Raw genomic sequence first — 15,950 nt, 5'->3', positions numbered from 1 at the left:
TTTTTTAAGTAAAAGACTATCATTTCACGTGTTCAATACTTCTACTTTGAAGCACCATATTTCGTTAATTCCGATTCTTGGATCGCTCATGATTTTTTTCCCTCAAAGATCGATTATTTATTAATAATTTCTCAAAATATGAACGCAATATGTGCATTATTTTGGACTGTATAATTTTTTATGTAAAATTCTGTCATTTCGCGTGTTCAATACCTCTACTTTGAGGCACCATATTTCGTTAATTCCAGTTCTTGGTGCGCTCATAATTTTTTCCCTCAAAAATCGATCCTTTATAAATAATTTCTCAAAATATGAACGCAATATGTGCATTATTTTGGACTGTATCATTTTTTAAGTAAAAGACTATCATTTCACGTGTTCAATACTTCTACTTTGAAGCACCATATTTCGTTAATTCCGATTCTTGGTGCGCTAATGATTTTTTTCCCTCAAAGATCGATTATTTATTAATAATTTCTCAAAATATGAACGCAATATGTGCATTATTTTGGACTGTATCATTTTTTAAGTAAAAGACTATCATTTCACGTGTTCAATACTTCTACTTTGAAGCACCATATTTCGTTAATTCCGATTCTTGGATCGCTCATGATTTTTTTCCCTCAAAGATCGATTATTTATTAATAATTTCTCAAAATATGAACGCAATATGTGCATTATTTTGGACTGTATCATTTTTTAAGTAAAAGACTATCATTTCACGTGTTCAATACTTCTACTTTGAAGCACCATATTTCGTTAATTCCGATTCTTGGATCGCTCATGATTTTTTTCCCTCAAAGATCGATTATTTATTAATAATTTCTCAAAATATGAACGCAATATGTGCATTATTTTGGACTGTATAATTTTTTATGTAAAATTCTGTCATTTCGCGTGTTCAATACCTCTACTTTGAGGCACCATATTTCGTTAATTCCAGTTCTTGGTGCGCTCATAATTTTTTCCCTCAAAAATCGATCCTTTATAAATAATTTCTCAAAATATGAACGCAATATGTGCATTATTTTGGACTGTATAATTTTTTATGTAAAAGTCTGTCATTTCGCTTGTTCAATACCTCTACTTTGAGGCACCATATTTCGTTAATTCCAGTTCTTGGTGCGCTCATAATTTTTTCCCTCAAAGATCGATCCTTTATAAATAATTTCTCAAAATATGAACGCAATATGTGCATTATTTTGGACTGTAGCATTTTTTAAGTAAAAGTCTGTCATTTCGCGTGTTCAATACCTCTACTTTGAAGCACCATATTTCGTTACTTCCGATTCTTGGTGCGCCCGTGATTTTTTTTCCTCAAAGATCGATTGTTTTTTAATAATTTTTCAAAATATGAACGCAATTTGTGCATTATTTTGGACTATATAATTTTTTAAGTAAAAGTCTGTCATTTCACATATTCAATACTTCTACTTTGAAGCACCATATTTCGTTAATTCCGATTCTTGGTTCGCTCATGATTTTTTCCCTCAAAGATCGATTATTTATTAATAATTTCTCAAAATATGAACGCAATATGTGCATTATTTTGGACTGTATCATTTTTTAAGTAAAATTCTGTCATTTCACGTGTTCAATACCTCTACATTGAAGCACCATATTTCGTTAATTCCGATTCTTGGTGCGCTAATGATTTTTTTCCCTCAAAGATCGATTATTTATTAATAATTTCTCAAAATATGAACGCAATTTGTGCATTATTTTGGACTATATCATTTTTTAAGTAAAAGTCTGTCATTTCACGTATTCAATACTTCTACTTTGAAGCACCATATTTCGTTAATTCCGATTCTTGGTTCGCTCATGATTTTTTCCCTCAAAGATCGATTATTTATTAATAATTTCTCAAAATATGAACGCAATATGTGCATTATTTTGGACTGTATCATTTTTTAAGTAAAAGACTATCATTTCACGTGTTCAATACTTCTACTTTGAAGCACTATATTTCGTTCATGCTCCTTTTTTTAGCGCCCCTGATTTTTTTTCACGCACATCGATTCTTTTTCAATACTTTCCCAAAATATATGTTCAATATTCATATTATAATGCCATGTATGATTTTAAAGTAGAAAATTTATTCTACCAATGTGACCACCTCTACTTTAACAATCCATATCTTGTTATTGGCATCTTTTAGGACGCCACTGACTGTTTTACTCGTAGATTAATATCTTTCAAATAATTTCCCAGAATATTAGTTTTATAACTTAATTTTTAAGAGCTTCATAACACCGACACTTGGAATATATTCAATAATTGCTTGTAGTTGACGAAAAAAATAAATTATCAATCAAAATATCGTAAAAACATATATTACATTGATTCTAGAATTACAAATTTATTGAAATTTAATTATGAAAATTATTTTATTGATGTCGCATCAATGCTCTCTTCCTCTGCGTGTGACAAGGGAGTTTCAGGAGGTGCTGGAATAATATATCAATATTATTATATATTTTTATTCTGCTGCTACATCCAACAATGTGAAAAAAAATCTGACAACACTGTAATAATAATAGTATGACTAGATCGAAAAGAAGATATACAGTATCAAATATCAATTAGTATGTTCTGATTTCCACCCAGTATTATATAATAAATGAAAAAAAACTGCACTTACGTCTTATTTTCTCCAATGCTTTTTCAATGATTTGATAAAATTCATTCTCGGCGGTTCGCACGTGTTTATCTAAAAACCCTACGTCTTCCTCTGTTTCTACACCTTCTTCCGTTTCTCCTTCTTCGCCGCCTTCGCCTTCTTCTTTTTGATCTTGTGCTTGTTTCTGTTTCAACCGAATTTCTCGATTACGACCCTCCAGTATTTTTTCTCTACGTGCCTCTCTTTCCATCATCTACAAAGGTAGATGGGTATTTTTTTGTTTGTTGTTTTGTTATTTATTTATTCAAATGAATAATACTCACGGAACTTAACAAATTTTTATCATTTTTAATCATTATTGATAGATTTTCGCTAAGTTCTACCAGATATGCAGTGCCGTTTTGGTTACCGACGGCGATAAGTCTTCCTTCGTCGTGAGTTTTAAGACAGTTCAATTTCTCGTCGCAAACTTTCACGCTTAAACTGGCTTGTTTTTGATTTTGTAGAACGTCCCAGACATCAAACATTCCATCTGATCTCGTCGTGAAAAAAACGGATAGTCTACAATATTTTAAAAGTATTTACATCTTACCTTATAACCCACAAAATACGCGGAATACATCGAAAAATTGGAGGGAAATCGAAACGAAGTGGCTACGTGTCGTATGCTCGTATGCATAAATATTTTTACTATTTGTATATATCCCCGTAGTAAATTTTTTGAATAAAAATACATTTTACTGCTGGCATAATCTCAATTATGAAATTTCACATTCTGTTTTTAGAAAATGAAGAATTTAAATAAGACACAAGTTCTAATATTCACTGAAGATTTCGTATTTATATTAGGTTTACAATATTAACTATATTCCCGTTGCATGTTTATTTAGACATATTCAATATGAACGTAAACAAATTTTTGTTTGTCAAAGTTTAACGTTGCGTTTTAAATATATAGTAAATGTGAAATTACAGTAAAATAAAAATAAATTAGGAGATTTTAAAAAAAGATGTTATAAAATATTATAATATCGAAATGTAAATGATAAAATGAATATTATTAGAGTCAAATTTTAAAAGATGACAGCTGTCAGTAGATTACTTCTTACCTTATAACCCACAAAATACGCGGAATACATCGAAAAATTGGAGGGAAATCGAAACGAAGTGGCTACGTGTCGTATGCTCGTATGCATAAATATTTTTACTATTTGTATATATCCCCGTAGTAAATTTTTTGAATAAAAATACATTTTACTGCTGCCATAATCTCAATTATGAAATTTCACATTCTGTTTTTAGAAAATGAAGAATTTAAATAAGACACAAGTTCTAATATTCACTGAAGATTTCGTATTTATATTAGGTTTACAATATTAACTATATTCCCGTTGCATGTTTATTTAGACATATTCAATATGAACGTAAACAAATTTTTGTTTGTCAAAGTTTAACGTTGCGTTTTAAATATATAGTAAATGTGAAATTACAGTAAAATAAAAATAAATTAGGAGATTTAAAAAAAAGATGTTATAGAATATTATAATATCGAAATGTAAATGATAAAATGAATATTATTAGCGTCAAATTTTAAAAAATGACAGCTGTCAGTAGATTTAAATTGTGAATAGAACGTAATTAACGTTCTTTATCTCTTTTCAATATTATGGAGTGTTACATCCGAAATAACGTATGTCCTTTCTTAAAATAATAAAAATTTAACCTCGTGGGACTCCAAGCTCCATCTGTTAAAACACACTTATGGAAACTAGTCCATAAAATGCAACTCTCTCGACAATCCTCACTCCAAATTTTGGCAGCCCATTTGGAGACCGTCAAAAAGTTTTTGGAGGAAGCGGGGTTTCTTTGAAGGGCTACTATTGGCGCGAAATGAGCGTACGGTATTTTAAATGCCATTTTTTCTATTCCCGTTTTTCCTTTACGATTACCACCAATCAAATGACCTTCTTCGGTACCTATCATGAATCTAGTCGGGATGGTACTCTCGTATTCTAAAATAGAAACGCCATAAGCGTGAGACAATTGCTGTTCATCATCTTTCACGTAATCTAAAATCAGATTATCCGTGGGTTCGGACAATTTTCTTGTATCCCACCTGAAATAGAACGTTTTTCAGAGCTAACACATAATTCAAATGCTTTTTCCGCTTGTTTTCTACAATAAATATAAATTAGATGATTTGATTAAATAATTTTAAATATACTACGCCACTGGAATAGCTATCAACCTCAATAAAAAGCTTACATAATGAATTAAAAGTGAGATAGACGATAACTGACGTCGGACATATCCTCTATATATCTATTCGATAAGTCGAACATAAATCGATTCAGCACTTATAATTCACATTGAAAAACATGGATAAAAGTTTTATTTACTACCATTTAATTTGTCCATCGCTGGAACCAGTAAAAAATTCACTACCCGTCTTCGAATGTATCCATAGTAAATTGTTTACAGGGGCGAAATGACTAGTTTCTCTTATACTCATATCAACTGGTTCTGCATTTTTCCTAATATCCCATATAGCGACTTGACCGTTCATTTGACCACTAGCTAATATATGTGGATCTTTCTGATTGTATTCTAAGCAAACAATAGGTTGTTCAGGTTTTAACGTATATAATGGTCTGTTAGGATTTTCTAAAAATAAAAATAGTATTTGTTTTAAAAATAATCGAAGAACAGTCGATTGTGCTATTCTGAATTGGTCGTTCGATATGATTTCATTCGAATATTTATTGAGTTATCAGTTGTCAAATATATGTGAACAAACATTATTTGTTACAATCATAGAGATGGAATAGTTATCCCGTAACTAGTATATTTATAGGTAGGATGATAAAAATAAATCCTATTTAAACTTCGTATATATGTTTATATTTTATCTTGCTTAAAAATTATTTAAACTTGTAGAGGAGATAAAAATACAAAAGTTATAGGAAATATAATTTGTGAAAATATTTTTTATTTGTCAATATTGTCTTCTATTAATGAGAGGCAGTGACGCAGTGAGAGCAACGTTGCCAGATACCTACCGACTTCCCATATGTAAGAAACATGGGATTGTTTCGGAATATAGGCTTGAAAAACGAGATTGCAATGAGAAACTGCCAATTTTGTTTGATTATCAGGAGACCAAGAAATGTGAGTTACAGGACGGGTTGGAGTACATTGATCTTGATAAACATTAACAGTTCTTGCCGAGCTTCTTTCCACCAACGGCATTGGTTCAACATCGGAAAAGTATTGTTGATATATATTCAAAGCATTGTTTTGTAAAATACAATTTTCCATACTCTTTAAAACAAAACATATAAATTACACCACCATAAAGGGGTTGAAGAAATATCAAATATAAACATTAAACAGTATAATGAAGGATATTTACTTTAAACAACGACATCATAATAGTATTGAACTGTTCTTCTTTTTCTACTTTTCTTCTATATCTTTTCGTTTGTTCTTCATCGGCTATATTAACGTCTTTCGGCCATCCACCTTCTACGTGATTAACACTTGCGTTCGAGTACTCCGCACGCATAGTGTTCAAGTAGTGCTCCGCTATTACTGGAGCGCATTGTTGAGATCTTGAAACGGGATCTCTAAAATAGCACAATAATAATAATAAAGCTAAATGGAATATCAAATATGGAAAAAAATATGTAGGCATTCGTAGATTGAAAAATAGTGTAATAAAAAATAACATGAAGTACTTTAATAGATAGAAATATAGTTGTTATACGTAAGAAGAAATACCCTATTATAATAATACTTATACTCCGACCCTGTTCCGTTCACTGACACCAATGAGTCAGATGTTGCCAATATCTAACAGCGGGATTCTGCGGTTTTTCACTTTTTAGTTTCAACACATAACTGGCATCATTATTACTTTGTATGTATTGTATGAATTCTTGTTTAATTTTATTTAAATGATTCTACTAATTCAAGAATAAGCTTAAGTCGGAGGTAACGTCTCTCTTACATATTTAATGTTGGAAAATATAATATGAATGTGGTTACCTCAGAAGAAACTGTTTAAATAGTCTCCTATCAGAAGGGAAGTTGTCTATTAATTCTGGCCCTTTGTCGGAAAACAAGCATTGTCTCCCGAATTCACTTCTTTTTTTCTGATATGGGAACGACAAATCCATATTTCAAAGTTATGGGAATAATTAACGTTCAGTAAACTCGTGTCGTTTCTATAGTAATTTTTATTAACAAAATGTTTTAACAATAATCTTCTTTTTTAACTCTACCTTACATTTAGTTAGCAATAAACAAAATAAGTTCAGAATTATTTTAAAAATCTATGTACAATGTTATAATATCCATTTAAAATATTAAAAATTTAAAATAGTACCAATCCTAATCTGAAGATCGGTAGTTCTCGTGCATATTCGGACGTTTCTAACACCTACAGATTATACCTTTCAGTGTTGCCAGAATTGAAATACTAGTATAAATATCATTCTAAGTTATGATCCGTAATCGGCTGATAGATGATCTATCTGATCATGGATCATAGATTCGGAAAAGCTCTTGTCATTCAATTTGACATAAATATATATTATGGTTCAGTATAATTTTGAATTCTATTTGAAATCGCAGAAAGTTCAAATTCATATATATAAAAGTAAGTTATACAAACTAGACGCTTTAGTTTCATCGTATCATATAGAAATTAATTCACTTGAACGAGTTATTACACATATAGATATATTTAGAAATATTTAATAAAATCAGGGGTATATAATAATGGAAATAAATTTTTTCCTTTATATTTTGGAACCTTTTAATTGTGAATAACCTTTAGTTAGTGCGGTTTTATAAACATTTAACTTTATCATATTTATTCTATGTTGATACTTAGTTGTGAAGTGAATTCCTGTACGTGTCGTATATCATTTTATAGAAGTTTTGTGTGTGAAAATATTTATACTCCTTGTAAATGGTTTATCCAGGTTTCCTGTTTTATATTTATTTTAAATCTACAAGAAAAGCAGGTAATATTTCATTAATTTTTTTATATTCCAGATTTTTTATGGGAAAACTGTAGTATGATAGATATCCGCAAAATCAACTTCATTTTCTTTTTTAACTTGTAAATAGTTTTTTTTTCTTGATAAATTGCTTGGGTTTTAGGTCTTTTTTGATAAAAAACCAGTTTTCTATTAAAAGAGATATAAAATCAAGATGATTTGTTCACAAAAACATATAAAAAGGTCTTAGATGATGAAAGTTAGAGAAATTGTCATTTTCTTCATAAATTGTCTTGATTAAAGGGCTCTGAGTCTTCTGTTAACAGACACCTAAAATCAAGGAAATTGACCAAGAAAAACAAATAAATAGGTCTAAGAAGAAATAATTTATCAAGTTTTTGTAGTTTTTTCACAAATTTCAGTTTTCATTAGTTTTTTTTAGTACATCACATTTAAACCCCCATGAATGTATTTAGGAGAAGGTAAAATAGAAAAAAAAACATTTTTAGACATTAACAATTAGTTTTATTTTAAAATATCTGATTCAAATAATGACGACATTTTTATTCCCTCGGAGGGTAGTTAACAGTTGGCTGGTATAAAGGTCTAGTCTGGCCCGAATACAAAGAAGTTGGAGGAGTTTGTTGATACTGAGGTGTACTTCTTACCGAATACCCAGCAGTAATACTACCACCCACTAAAAATAAATAATTTGTTATTTAAATGTCATTTAAAACATTTGTATACTAACTTTTTGGTGCTGGTTGTTGGGTAATTGATAGTGCTCCAGGCAATATAACGTGACCATGAGAAGATGGTGTTCTTAAGGTATAATGATCAGGCAATTTCGGTTCCAAATGGAAGTTCTGTAATCTGGGTGTTTCATAGACAGTTCTAGATGGTTCCCTCATAGAATAATACATGGGTAAATCTTGGGGTCCTACGGGGTAAAAAGCGCTCGGTTGGCTGTTATACTGTGGCGTTTCTGGAAAGAAAACATAATTTAAAACCATCCAAACACGGTGAAAGCAATGGAATTCGATGTATGATGAAGCGAAAACGAAGTGAAGATAACATAAAACAAAAAAGTCCATAATGAGATGGTGCGACATAAGAAATGGTGGAATTACTATATCCAGGAAGATAATATAGTAATCGAAGCATTTATTATTATTTCATTGTGTACTAATCATGAGAAATATGTAGATTCATATAGTAACTAGATCAAGTTATGTGGAAATGCAATTTAAATAACAAATATCAATGTGGTGGTTAGAAAAGAAGTGACAATGTGACATGTATTTGTGATAGTTTGGTAGAAAGTAAATATTTGACAAAATATCATGTCTTTTTCCAACTATTCGAAATTAGGTGATTGAATTCTTTTACTTTAATAATAACGATTTGATAATTAAATGATTATTGAAGTGAAAGTTTATGTACAAAATAAAACACACGGTAAACATACACAACCAAGAATCGAGATGATATTAGCAGAAAAGCAAAAAGTGGTGGGACACTCACTATTCCATAGCACTGCTCGTACTAATTCATTACGTCTATCGTCATCTTCTGAAAATAAAAGAAAAGAAACGTAGAGAAATAATTTGTAACATGCCATTCGGCTTGTTGAGTTTTTCTTCAAACATTTCGAATATTCCTTTGTTCACATATTGTGGCAAGTAGTTACTTCGAATTTATTTATTCTAATCTCCCACTTCATTCGAGAAATTTAATCAAACCTCGGAATGTATTCGAATTCTTAATCTACCTAACTCAGATTTATCTATGGAAATCCGAGATGGTTGCACCAGTCAATTGAATTTCCAGTTGATGTAGTTGAATTTGTGATGTCCCGGTTGAATCCTTTGGGTGTGGTTGAAACTCCAACCTGGCAGCTTTAGAACAGCGAATATAAAGAATTAAGTCACCACAAATTTACTAAAATTTACTTTAATTTAAAGTGTAGATAGGTAGAGGTCGAATTCGAATGCATTCCAATCTTTTATTGAAGTTCTGGAATGAAGTGGGAGGTTAGAATAAATAAATGAGAAGTGACTACTGTGCCACAATACGTGAACAAAGGAATATTTAAAATATTTGAAGAAAAACGTAACAAGCCGAATGGCATGTTACAAATTAAAATGGATAATCGACACTTTGGATAAGTTTGGTTTTCCATTGTTAATCTTGGAAATATGACTGGTGCAATGTGTGTATGTGTAATTCATTTTCAAACTTCACAGCTTCAATATAACATCGAAACAGATATGATTAATTTGTTCTCAATATTTGTTTTTTTGGTAAAATGTTCAAAGTTAGTTTTATAAATGGATGCAAAACAACAAAATTTTATGAGTTTGTTATTTTCTCAATAACTTTTCAATAATATTTGTGACCAAAATAGGATGGAATACTTTGCAAAACTACTAGTCCTATAGATAAAAGTTAAAGGACAAAGTTGCAGGAAATAAAAAGATTTGCAACTCTTGTATTTACATAGCTTCAAAATTTAGAAGAAAGATGAAGAAAATTGAAATAACCTGGTTTTTACGCAATTATTTATTTTAAATCAAAAAAATAACAGTGTGTTGAGGCATGAAAAGAAAATAATTGGAATGTGTACAAAGTATACTGCGAACAAAGCTATTTAAATACAATTATTAATCAAAATTCAATTCCTTAAGATGTTTAGAGACATTAACACATCTGGCTTTCAAGTATTTTCACCAAAAATTAGAGGTTTTTCAGCTCAAAATTTATGTATACTGCTAAAAATTTTTGACTTTCTTTCCCTCTAGTCGTATGGTGCTTTTATAACTAATCTAAACACTAAAATATTCTCGCGAGACCAGGACAATTTAGAGCAATCCAGATCATTCAATACCCAAAAACATGTAGGAAAGGATAATAACCAAGCTAGATTCATTATTATACATTAGTTTTTTTCAAAGTGAAAAAGAAAATTTAAATGGAAGCACGTAGATAATATTTGTTCAAAATAACCAATATAATTGGAATCAAAAAATTGAAAAAAGTTAGCCTGAAACAGTTTTTTTTTGACATATAATAGTATATTTGTACTTACTTTGAGGTGATCCTTGAAATGTTGAAGTTGATGTTGTGGGTTTGTATCCATAAGAATGATACATTGAGGCGGATACCTGTGGAGGAGGACTGGGGCTTCTTGGTCTTTTAGCTTGTTTATAAGCTGCTTGTGGTGGAGGTTGCGGTTGTTGAGGCATTTGGGCAAGTCTTGGTTGTGGTGTTGGCTGCAGTTGCTGCTGTTGTGGTTGTTGAATGTATAATTGGGGATGTACCATATTTGTTGGTAGCGACTGGATTGAAATCAAATTTTCTCTAAAAATATAAACTCACTTCAAGTTCAAAGTTAATCACTGTATTTTTTTTATAAATCTGCATCGCTATATGAATTTGATTCTATGAATACTCAGTACATACGTATTTTCTTTCTGTCTCCTTCTATTATCATCCTCATTTAAAACTTTTTTAAGCTGTAGAAATAATTGATGTTTTTCTTCTTTTAAATGGGTCAATTTTTGTTCGAGTTGCGAAATTTGTTCTCTTGTTTCTCCTAAAGTCATAACATCTTGTTGTTCTCTTGCTTCTCGTTCTTTTCTCAATCTTTCCTCCTCGACTTCTTGTTCTCTTTCTTGTTTTTTCCTTGCCCTTTCTCGAAGAATATGAGCTTTCAATACCTTCCACATTTGCTCGTCATGATCCGTTGATTTGGTTCCTGTATCTTGAACCGCTGTGGGCATTTTAGATTTTTTTGCGGAATGCCACCGATGAAAAATATTGAAAATAATCAATTATTTATTTTGTTATTACAATGGTGTTTGACAATAGGTTCTCTTGTTGTTTGTCAATGTCAATCTCGAGATATATCAAAATAAATCGATTCCGAAATCACGTATCGATTGCAATTTAATTATTTTCTTAGCTATTTTATGTTTCCATAGAACTTTTTACTTATAAAATTTTATAATAAAATAGTAATTGAACTAAACAATCAAATAATAAAGTATATGCTGAAAATAAATAAATATTATCGAAAGGTATATTCAAATAAAGCAATTGAATTAAACAAAATGAAAGTTTGAAATCATAGACATTAAAAATGTACATAGATATAAATGAAATGCTTTTTCATATCTATGATACAGAAACTTAAATAAGTATTAAATTACAGAAAATTAGTGATTCTATTATTGAACTAACTATATGATCCCACAATTTTATGAATGTATTAAGTATTGAATTATAAAAGGTTATGTCAATTTCGAGATATTTTGATTCCGATGAATAGAATACAATTAAATTATGTTTTAAGTGTTGTGCATACAAAAATAGATTTTCGTTTATAAATTTATATCAAAATTAGGGAGTATTTAAACCATGTAAGCAAATAATGGTAGATTTTAATGGTACTTGATAGAAATAAATGATCTAATTATCGACTGGTTCAGTTACAATCCTAAACAAAATGTCTTAAGAGGTTTTAGATATTTAAAGATTTTATCTAGATACTTTATGCCCATATTGGTATTGTAATAAATACGTGGCTTCATTGAGGACTGAAATGACTTAGAAATTTTTGCCAATTTGTGAGAAATTGCAAAATTTTTCTAAGTGTTTACCAAGAAATTAAAAAAAAATTATGTCACCTCATAAGTACATCATCTAGTAATTTTTTGCACGTAGGGTATAATACAAGAGGAGAGTTTAGGTAAATTTTAAACAATTTTGATCGAAAAGATCTGTATTTATACTTTATAGGGTACTACATTATTATTGGATGAAGAAAGGTAAGTAATTCGATTTTATATAGATTAGCAAGGTCATATTTACAATTTAACATGTTTTTTTTGACTTTGTACACATATTATTTTGTTGTATGTCATAAGTACCATAAGTAGGTGTACTTTGGAAGTAGTTTCTTTAATTTTTAATAAAAATTTAGTTAGATTTTTAGCAGGTGAAATTATCAATTACAAATTTTGAAAATTGGCATTTTGTGGATTATTTGCGAGCCTACAGGGTTTAAAAAGGGATAAGATAAAATAATACAAACAGAATCAGTGAAAATTTATATTATTTCCACAAAAATCCCATTTATGTACTAAAATTACTATTAATAGATTCTTTTCTATTTCTTTTCCATTTATTATTCTTAATCTTTTTCGTCAACAATTTTTTCTCCAAATCCATCTTTTCTTCTTTTTCTACAATCTTCTTCAGTTGTTCTAACGATTCTTTATATTTCTCACCAAGAGGTTCCAAGTTATCTTTAGGAATAACCAACTAAAGAATAAATACAAACGCAATAAGGATCTGAATGAATTGAATGAATAAAATTTACCTCGTTAACTGCAGTACGTTTGGCTTGATTCAACATGGATTTAAACTTTGAAACTTGAGGTTTATTAAGTAAAGTCACTGCCAAACCTTGTTCTCCTGCCCTAGCAGTTCTACCTGCGCGATGTATATAAGTTTTAAGATACTTTGGAGAAGAATAAGAAATAACACATTGTATGTGAGGTAAATCAATACCTCTGGCTAACGCGTCTGTACAAACCAATCTGTAAACAACATTAGAGTTATATTTGAGTTCCACAAGGCTCTGAACTATTCTTTAACTATAATCTGTGATGTTACGCAATATATAACTCCAATTGCTGATATAAAAAGCACAAATATTGAATTGGGCTGACAGAAAAAATCAATTAGACATTATATTGAATGGATAAAAAGGTAATTTTAATTAATATGTAGATATTTTGAGGTTAAATTCCACAAAAATTTTATTTTATTAACGTTTAGGGTGAAACAAATTGAATAATTTGAAGTTATATTGAAAAAATTGTACTTACAAGTCAATCTCCCCGGCAGAGAACTTCTCAATCAGTTTTGTTCTGTTTTTTCCCTGTAATTGCGAACTGATTTCTTCGATTTTTAATTCATCATTAAACAGAGCTCTTAGTAAAATTGCCAAACGATGACCGCTTTCTGCGGAATGAGCAAAAACTAATGATTTGGTCAATTTTTCTAATTTAATCAACTCGTACAAATATAGGGGTTTTAATTCTGCTGTTGTAACAACATATTTTTCTATAAGTTCTTTAGGAGTTGTATATTTTCCCACGAAAGTATCAACAATGGTATTGTTGATATCTTCTTGGGTTTCAGTAACTGAAGTAAAAAGTTTCGGTTGAAAAAGAGAAAGTTTTTGTAACTTTTCTGGGTCTTGTGATAAAGTTGCTGAGAATAACAGTTTTTGAGGAGGTCGTGTTTGTTCTAAAGCTTGAAGATTTAAAATTTTGCGAGAATTAGAGTTTGAATCTGGAAAAATATAATTTTCAAATAATTGCCAACAATTTGTGTGACAAAATCACCTTCATAGATGTGCTTTTCTAAATGATACAACCAATCGTTCTGAACATTTTCCAAGACTCTATCTGCTTCGTCTATTACTAAGAACTCTAAATTACGCAAATTGAATCCTTTTGTAACTTTGAGATGGTCAACTAACCTACCAGCAGTACAAACAAGAATATCAACCCTGCTTATGTAACCGAAAGCTGTATCTGTAAGAGAGAAATGAAAAACAGAAAAACTTTTATTTCCATTATACTTTGGTGGAAAATCGAGTAAAAATCCATTAATTAATAATATTCTGTTGAAATTCACACTGGTAGATTATGATTGAATGGATTAACTATTAGAAGCAATAAAAATATAAATTTCTATGTGAAATGGAAAATAAAACCAGATTACACTATATTCAAATCAATACATAACAAAAAATATAAACAATTGTACTTACTATCAAAAATTAATTGTGCTTGTTCAATAGAAAATGAATTGTTCCCACTGATTAAACGCACATCAATATTTGTATTTTGAGAGTAGGATTTGAATGTTTTAAAAACTTGAGTCGCCAAATCTTGAGTAGGTAATATAATTAAAGCCCTAATTTTTTTAACTGTGTACCTTTTTAAAGCTTGAACAATTGGTAGGACATAAGCTAGAGTCTTTCCGCTTCCTGTGGGAGCAGAAACACAAATATCCCTAGGGAAAATAATGTCAGAATGCCTAATACTTTCCAATAGCCAAGGAATTACCTCGGCTTGAACTGGAAAAAAATGTCTGATGTTGTTTGCTTTTAGTAGTTTACGTAAACTTTTATCCAGTTGTTTTATATCTGATATTTTAACTTGTAAGTCTTGAAGATTTACTGATATCACTGTTGGATTAGAAAGCCATGAAGGTAGAACTCTTTTAACCTAATTTAAAAAATGATTAAAGCGATAAATATTGCTTAAAAATATAATTTGAAATACTAACTTTTGTCCTATTAACTAGATTATCAACACCCAAAACTGTAAATCCTTCAGTTGTATCTAATTTAGGTTTCTTAGGAACATTTTCCTCTATGGAATCTTCATTTTCTGGTTTGATTAATGTTTCTACTTCCCTATCAATAAACTCGTCGTTATTTATTTCAGGTACAGTAACTATGGATGACTTAATTCTCCTTTTTTGTTCTCTCGCTTGTAATGTTCTTTGTATAGCTTGTTTAGTCTCTGCATATTTCTCCTTCTGTTTCTGTCGTATTTTTTTATTTCTTTGAATCTTCTTCAATACTTTATCTAATTTTTGCTGTTCACTTTGCAGTACTTCATTCGATTCTTCATCATGCCTTAAACATTTATTCTCGTTTTCTATGATGATATAGAGTATTTTAAAAAACAAACCTATTAATAACAAATAACTCCATGATTTCTTATTTTACCATAAATGAAATATTTAAAATATATTTATGGGTAGACAAAATTAGGTTATGGATAACCTAAATCGTGCGAACCATAGAACTACAATGTACACGTTTCCACGAATGATCTGTGTGTACACACGAACGCTCCTAGCGATTATTTATTAATTGAACAAGATTTTATTTTTATTCGATATACGTTTTTATATTGTTGGTATGTTATTAGAATATTAATTATGACAATATAATCTTTAATTAGATTTTTGATAGTATGTAAAAACATACCATAGAATTACATTATACACCTTATCGCGTTCATTAGAACAAACATTTGACAACTAGGATTTCCAGCTATAGTAACTTCAACAACGAATGTAGAATTCATTTTTGTTTAGATTTTAGTACCACCATATACCAATTTTAGTACCATTCCTAAAACATGTACACTGGCAGATTAGACGACCAAATCGTTATCGTGTATACGGGCCAACAGATTTCCGTTTGTTTTATAGGTTCTGGTGTTTAG

At 29.9% G+C, this 15,950-nt stretch overlaps 3 protein-coding genes across 4 annotated transcripts; all 3 read right to left on the bottom strand.

Annotated features, from left to right (window-relative positions):
- Positions 1-2,385: 2,385 nt before the first annotated feature.
- Positions 2,386-6,801, bottom strand: LOC130447101 (dynein intermediate chain 3, ciliary-like). The gene is made up of 8 exons (XM_056783758.1): positions 6,671-6,801; positions 6,036-6,249; positions 5,683-5,944; positions 5,026-5,287; positions 4,347-4,739; positions 2,947-3,184; positions 2,645-2,876; positions 2,386-2,450 (listed from the first exon to the last, which is right to left on the bottom strand). Exons 1-8 carry the CDS (start codon positions 6,799-6,801, stop codon positions 2,386-2,388), a joined length of 1,797 nt encoding a protein of 598 aa, XP_056639736.1.
- A 1,330-nt stretch (positions 6,802-8,131) lies between these two features.
- LOC130446514 (G protein pathway suppressor 2) lies at positions 8,132-11,517 on the bottom strand. Of its 2 annotated transcripts, XM_056782824.1 has the most exons (5): positions 11,092-11,507; positions 10,718-10,989; positions 9,154-9,201; positions 8,381-8,614; positions 8,132-8,326 (listed from the first exon to the last, which is right to left on the bottom strand). In XM_056782824.1, exons 1-5 carry the CDS (start codon positions 11,409-11,411, stop codon positions 8,193-8,195), a joined length of 1,008 nt encoding a protein of 335 aa, XP_056638802.1. In that variant the 5' UTR covers positions 11,412-11,507; the 3' UTR covers positions 8,132-8,192. The 2 variants fall into 2 exon arrangements, with proteins under 2 accessions (XP_056638802.1, XP_056638803.1); XM_056782825.1 differs by lacking the exon at positions 9,154-9,201 and having other exon boundaries at positions 11,092-11,517.
- A 1,211-nt stretch (positions 11,518-12,728) lies between these two features.
- LOC130446724 (probable ATP-dependent RNA helicase Dbp73D) lies at positions 12,729-15,567 on the bottom strand. The gene is made up of 7 exons (XM_056783117.1): positions 15,408-15,567; positions 14,998-15,352; positions 14,477-14,936; positions 14,046-14,237; positions 13,524-13,992; positions 13,013-13,232; positions 12,729-12,954 (listed from the first exon to the last, which is right to left on the bottom strand). Exons 1-7 carry the CDS (start codon positions 15,428-15,430, stop codon positions 12,766-12,768), a joined length of 1,908 nt encoding a protein of 635 aa, XP_056639095.1. The 5' UTR covers positions 15,431-15,567; the 3' UTR covers positions 12,729-12,765.
- Between the last annotated feature and the right edge of the window lie 383 nt (positions 15,568-15,950).

Source organism: Diorhabda sublineata, chromosome 7, assembly GCF_026230105.1.
Source record: "Diorhabda sublineata isolate icDioSubl1.1 chromosome 7, icDioSubl1.1, whole genome shotgun sequence".
NCBI lineage: Eukaryota > Metazoa > Arthropoda > Insecta > Coleoptera > Chrysomelidae > Diorhabda > Diorhabda sublineata.
This window is presented reverse-complemented; position numbering and strand designations above follow the sequence as displayed.